The sequence below is a fragment of the Palaemon carinicauda genome, chromosome 28, assembly GCF_036898095.1.
Source record: "Palaemon carinicauda isolate YSFRI2023 chromosome 28, ASM3689809v2, whole genome shotgun sequence".
Lineage (NCBI taxonomy): Eukaryota > Metazoa > Arthropoda > Malacostraca > Decapoda > Palaemonidae > Palaemon > Palaemon carinicauda.
Window position 1 is genome coordinate 69,661,248 of NC_090752.1, and position 7,258 is coordinate 69,668,505.

At 37.5% G+C, this 7,258-nt stretch overlaps 1 protein-coding gene across 1 annotated transcript in view; it reads right to left on the minus strand.

The window, feature by feature from the left end:
- The window catches only part of LOC137621652 (ankyrin repeat and BTB/POZ domain-containing protein 2), a 622,846-nt gene extending 619,015 nt beyond the window's left edge, over positions 1-3,831 (minus strand). The window contains exon 1 of the mRNA XM_068352128.1: positions 1,510-3,831. Within this exon, the coding sequence (XP_068208229.1) occupies positions 1,510-1,571 (62 nt within the window). The 5' untranslated portion in view covers positions 1,572-3,831. The remainder of the gene's footprint in view (positions 1-1,509) is intronic.
- Positions 3,832-7,258: the final 3,427 nt, after the last annotated feature.

Sequence of the window (7,258 nt, forward strand, 5' to 3'; positions counted from 1 at the left end):
AAAACAAAGAAAAATACCACGACGATGAAAGGAAATAAAAACGTTTATAGAAACATTACATTTCAAATACGTTTATAGAAACGTAATAATAACAATTTAAAGCATGACAACAAAATCAAACGACCTTGCCAAACAAAACCAATGATATTCAACCTTCCTTTCTTCTTTCTCTTCTTCTTCCCAATTTATAATTATCGTCACGATAACTATAATCCGGCTGCCGCAGACGCAGCAATAATAATCGTCACGAAAACAATAATCCGGCTACCGCAGAAGCAACAATTATCGACGTTAAATAAAAAGCAAGATAAAAAAAAAAGTATAAAAGGCAGCAAAAAAAAAAAAAAAAGAAAAAAAAAAAAAAACTCTAGAGAAGGCGATCACTGGACCGTGTCGAATCCAGGATACCAAAGACTTACAATCATTAAGTAAGAATTGGTCACACTTTCTTATTTATTGCCTACTGACGTGAAAATCTAAAGGCTGTTCCTGTTTTGGAATAGGAAGCATTCTTAGCTTGAAAAGACCTTTGATGAAATATGAATACGCAAGGGAGGTGGGGATTTATTCATATTTCGAAGGAAGTATATTTCCATTTGGAAAAATATTTCTGGTGGAAACATTCTTCATGCATGAAAAGTCTCTCAAGATGAATCAATTGTTAAAACAGGAAAAGATGTGTTGGCGGGGTATAAATTCTTCATATATGAAATATTTCTGTAATGAGTAAATTTCTGATACATGTATAAGTCTCTTGATAGATTCAAGAGACAAAAAATGAAGAAAACTGTTGAAGAAGAAAGTAGACTTGAAAAATTTTAATGATGAAAAATAAAGGACGCATACAAATCAAATATTAAATTCAGATACATCGATACTGTTATTATATAATAAATGTATCAAAACCAGTAAGAAATCTTGATACAAGGATATTCTTATGAATAAAACATAGAAAAAAGTCAACATATTAAGTCGAAACGGGGAATCTTTTTCATTAAACTAAAGGGGTTTTTACACTGGCCTTTCTAAAGTTAGAATTTGAGAGATTGTGGTTCCCTTTTGTAACTGATATCATAGAATAATAAAACGGTTTACTTTTAACACTTGGATCGTCAAATTATTTAAGTACAGGAATTTTTCTTAAAAGATTTAACAGATCTTTCAAAAAGAAACAGAATATTATACACAATATATATATATATATATATATATATATATATATATATATATATATATATATATATATATATATATCTTAATCCAATCAAAAACTTGTGTGTTAATTTGGCTGTTTTTAAGTCTCAAATTCTAAAACATTAATAATCAAAAGTATTAGTATAAAAAGAGTTCACATTTTAGGGTTAAAGCATACACACGCAATCATATATATGCCACACACATACACAAATGACTTTTACAAACTTAGCTTAACATGACAGTAGAATATTTGTACTGTTACGAAACAGAACTTGATGTCATAAATAACACGATCAAAGCAAGTGGGCCTACCTTGAAAAGTCCTTGAAATCCTCGTTGTGTAAACCAGTGGTGGCACAGGTGCTATAATCCATGACGTACTGCTTGGCACTGTTACTCAGATTTGGCACTACGTCGTACCCCCCCAAAAATAAATAAGAAATAGTAAAAAACGTGTATTCCTCCTCCTCCTCTTCTTCACAACGAGGATTTCTTTTCTCCCTCACATCTTCGTGATCTATTGACTGGTGTTAAGTCAGAGAGGAGGAAAAGATAAATAAAATAGTATGGAAGGTTGGAAGGTGATAGGTTGTAGAAGGGGAAGAGGAAGGGGCCGGTCAGGAGATTTGGGGTTGGGTGGACAGCCCGAGGATGCTTGCTTATGTGGGTGTGGATCTGTGGGGGGAAGTGTCGTCTGGGGATGAGGAAGAAGAAGAAGAAGAAGAAGAAGAAGAAGAAGAAGAAGAAGAAGAAGCAGTAAGGTGAGAAGGTGTTGGTGTTGTCCGAGTGGGATAGATGCAAGAAGCGTTTGCTGGTGCAAGTGGCGTGACTTGTATATGAATGACAGATCAATTGTCAAAGGGCTGGGAAGAAGCGAGACGGTCAAAGATAGACAGTTCACTGGGAAAAAAAAAAAAGATGTTGGATCGTACGAGAGTTTAAAGGGACGCGATTAAGACAATGAACTTGTGAGGATTGGAGAGAGAGAGAGAGAGAGAGAGAGAGAGAGAGAGAGAGAGAGAGAGAGAGAGAGAGAGAGATGCACACCAACGCCAATGATGGGAACACAGGTGCACGCTGGCTTGCGGGATTACAAAGAGACGAAAGGGGAAAGACAAGAGGAGATTAAGGATGCTGAATACAGAGAGATGAGAGAGCGTAGGGGACAAGCCGTGCAATGTAGGATTGTAAAGAGACACAGGGGGAGGGGGAGAGAGAGAGTGAGAGACACGAGATTGTACAAGTGGTAGAAGAAATACGTAGCTTTTATTCACTAATAACAATATGCACACACACAAGCAATGCAGGTTCAAAACCAAGAGACACTTGGGCAGCACGAGGAATGCATCATTTCCGTTGGTGGGATTACTCCTTCAAGCAGCATCGAAATCACTAAATTATCTTGCTCGACACAATCTTTAATTTTTTCTTTATCAGCTACAAGATTATAAACACTCACAACGGGAAAAAGCACTGATATGTTCTACATTAGTAATGTACATCCAAATTGTAAAAGTACTGTAATACTTGAATCAGGTGATAACCAAGGTATCTCAAATAATCTGAAAACACTTGCGCTATGTCGTTCACTTTTAACGAATACTTCACCTAATATACATTAATTTTAATGGATTAAATATGCCGTCCTCAAAATGAACGCCAAACGAGTCAAGCAAGTTTCTAACTTCTGTATCTTTTATCTGTCAAGGTGCACACTGACAATCGAGGCTCGTCGCAGAAAGCACTGGCCGAAGTCCACACTTATTTCCCTTCGCGTTTCTGCCTCGATTCTCTTGACGAAGCGAAAGGTGGGTGTCTGTCTGTCTGTCTGTGACTCAACAGAAGCAGAGGTACCACAGCAGTTGGCTATAAACTAACACGGGGCAAGACGAAGGCCCTAGGGTACTCCGCACACACACTCACTCACACTCGCATAGAAGAGCTCCTTACTCGATAGCATGGGTTTCATCCGCTTCTTTTCTTCGTGCATACTTCACGCTGCATGCAGAGGGAGTGGCTGCTTACCCCTCCACCCTCCTCCACACAAACATGATGTCTACGGCACCTCCATCAGTGAGTGAGGGCCTCTTAACAGGGCAAATGATAATTAACAATACAGGTTGTTCAACTCGCGACCGTAGCTCGCTACCCTGTTCTAATCCTGCAAGTCCCTTTCTTCTTTCGACTTCACGCTCGGTTCTCTGTCTCCTCCTCTCTTGTTTACAGACGTTCCAATGCAGTTCACAAACACACTTCTTATTCTTCTTCGTGGTTTAAGAGTTCGCTGCAGTCCACGCCGGGTCTTACGGGAAGACTTATCTTGTCTTGAGGCCTATCTGCACATAGAAACACTCACGTCAAGGGCACTTCTACCGACACTCTAATCTTGTTTTCTTTACGATGCACAAACACGTTGTAGGGGGAGGAGTCGGCCACGGGAAGGTTTGTGTCTATAGCTCTAGGTATTAATGGCAACACAAACTCAGGGCACAACGGCTGTTCGACTAATGCACTTCATCGGCCATTGCCATGACAAGAACAGAGGCGACTCCCTTAATGCCGTTGATTGCAGAAAGGTGGCGGTAGTTGCTGTTGTGGATGGTAGGAGCGAAGATATCAAAGTGGCGACTGCGGTGGGGCCTTGCCCGTGTGTGTGTGTGTGTGTGTGTTTGTGTGCGTGTACGTATGTGAGTGTGTGAGAAGGGTTGAGTAGCTGCCAACTGCTCATGCCCTCCTCCTCCTCTACCTCCTCCCCCCTTATTATACCCCCTCCCCAAGATCCACCACTACTACCATCAGCACTAGAGTGACTACAACCATCATCATCATCATTAACCGATGTCTCATCAATCAATTTTTTTCTTTCATCTTTATGGCTAAAACATTGAAGAAAATTCATAATGCGACAAATTTCATTGATATGTTAGGTTGGTAAATACACATTAAGGGTGTAAAAAAAGGGAAGTTCTTGCACGAGAGAGAGAGAGAGAGAGAGAGAGAGAGAGAGAGAGAGAGAGAGAGAGAGAGAGAGAGACTCGCTATAACATTGCATATTAACGAACTGCAAGGTTAAAATAAGAAAGGCAATCGTTTAAGCATAATATCTTAGAATATATATATATATATATATATATATATATATATATATATATATATATATATATATACTGTATATACTTGATATCAGTGTCCCTTAAGGTCAAGAAAATGGCAACCCTCTCTAATAAAATACGAACGGTGAAAAAATTTTTCCTAATAAATTATAAAATAGACTTTCTATAGGAACCCGGAAGATATGAAGTTCATGGCTGACTACATATGAAATGGAAGTGATAAATCATAAAACAAATTTTATAAGAAAATTAATTTGGAACAAGAACCAAAAGGCTGGCTGGAGGAATGTTTGAAATAACTAAATTACCATCAAAATCCTTTGTACCATTGAATAACTTGAAATATAAAAGATAATAAAACGAGTCGAAAGGGTCACTGACTTGTTTCAAAGCCTTCACAACACTGAAATGCAAACCCAAGCAGAGATACGCACAGATAAACAAACATGCAATGAATAAAGGTAAGCAAATGATCAAACAGGGGAAAATATAGAGACAGGAAAACGGTAGCTTAAAATTAAAAGCTGATTGAGCAAATTGATTCACCAAGATTCAAATTACCACTAGACTCATTAATTTACAATCATCAAATCTATCTTGAGGTTTCTCAGACCATACGGGTGTCAGGACCTAAACAATAAACTTAAAATAACAAAGTAACTAATTATTCTTAAATAGGATACTGTATATCAAATGCTTCAAGCCCTACAGAGCGTTGCAGCATATTTTCTACCTCCCTCAATGATGTTATATTTCCGAGTCAGTTTATTTATTTATTTGTCTGTGTGTCTGTGGGCAGGATTACGTCAAAACTACTCCACGGATTAGGACGAAATTCTCACCACAGATAGATCTTACGTCATGGACGACCCCATTAAATTTTAGAGATGATCCAGATCCGGATTTGCATTTTCCGCCATTTTAAAGATAACGTTAAAACAAACAGAAGGATTTTTACGAAATTTTAACCACAGATAGATCTTAGGCCATGGACGATTCCATTAACTTTTGGAGATGATCCGGATTGTAGATCCGGATTTGCATTTTTCGCGATTTTAAAGATTACGTCAACACAAATTGACATATTGGTTTTTCATCAAATTTTAACAATGCATGGGAAGAAACCATGAAATTTTGGAGGTGATACGGATAAAGATCACGATTCTGGATCAACATTGCACTTTTCACCACAGTCGGCATATGACAAATGGGAGGCGATGTCCGTAACGTAGACTTTAGTTAAATGCTAGCAATATTCATTGGCGGAGGTCTGAAGTCTCTTATTGGGTTTGTTTTGAAGTGCAGAGAAGAATTCGCTCAACATCTATAAGCGTAAATAAATAAAATGAAGAATATTTTAAGAAATCCTATAAAAAGTCTATCGCTACAATGAATTCTCCAATGAATCTTTTAAACAATGAAAATATCATGAATAACAAAAAAGTTCCAACAAATAAATGCACAAATTGATAAAAAAACTAACGGATAAAAGAATAAAAATAAAAAACACAAGGAGAAAATAACTGGAAAATCGGCAGTGTTAGCACCTATTCCTTTCAGATAAAATCGCCCAATCGTGTTTGTTTAAAGAGACAGATCTGGATAGGAGCACACCCAGACTCACGCCCACCCACACCCAATGACATGACAGATTACAACCAGGGCAACGCAATCAGACATCGATAGCGACAGAGATACGGCCGGGAAAAGACTTTATGAATCTCTCTCTCTCTCTCTCTCTCTCTCTCTCTCTCTCTCTCTCTCTCTCTCTCTCTCTCTCTCTGGGTTATCTCGTTAAGTTTTCAGTGAGGTAAAAGTTAGAGGAGGTAGGAGAGCAAGATGGAAGAAAAGAAGCAAGAATGGAGGTAAAGTAGAAGGGTATAAATCAAGTGAAGCTAAGGGCCGAAGGAATGATAAAAATGCCCTTTAGTAATGCCTACAGTACACCGCAAGAGGAGCAATGACAGCACTGCCCCAACTCACGAATGTTAGCGGCGGTAATAAATCAAATCTTGACACTCTCTCTCTCTCTCTCTCTCTCTCTCTCTCTCTCTCTCTCTCTCTCTCTCTCTCTCTCTATGATACACATACACACACACACAAAATAGTATAGCATAGAGGCTAGCACTCTTAACTCCGGCTACAAAACCCCCATTTTCTTAAATGCAAATGAAAATCGTAACACTAATATATCATAAACATTACTTTCAATCTATAAGACCAAAATAGATACGACACGAATCAATCTCTCACCATACTTAAGGAAATTTTTGACTACTTATTAACGTCGTTTATATATATATATATATATATATATATATATATATATATATATATATATATATATACACATATATATTAATTCGAAAAACACGGCAAGGTTTTAATTTATAATCGTCTTTAATAACACGACAAATAAAGAGCTAATTAAGAGACCAATGCCACAATTTCAACTCTTCCAAGTTAAATTAACAAGCGATACAAGTATGAATTAAATTCAAAATGCAAGAAAAAGAGGATCTTTGACTCTTCCTTTTCTGGGAAGCTAAGTCAGATATCTTACAGGGTAATTGAACGTCATTAAAAGCTCTCCTCTAAATAGAAAACTAGAGGAGCACTCAGTAGACCTCAGACGTCCGCCGCGGCAGCTTATTTCTCGACCTATTGCTCGACCTTGACCTTGACTTTTAACCTTAATATGTACTAATTGGCGTGGATATTCATACACTCAAATATGAACCAAGTGTTAAGTCTCTGTGACAACGATGTCCAAACTTATGGCTAATTACACGAATTAGGCATTTTTCTTGATCGTGACCTTGACCTTTGCCCTTAACCTTCCAAAATTTAATCATTTCCAGTTTTTAGTATAATAATAATTCATTGCAATTTTCATTACTCTAAGATTAAAACTGTGGCCAGGAAGCTGTTCACAAAAAAACACACAA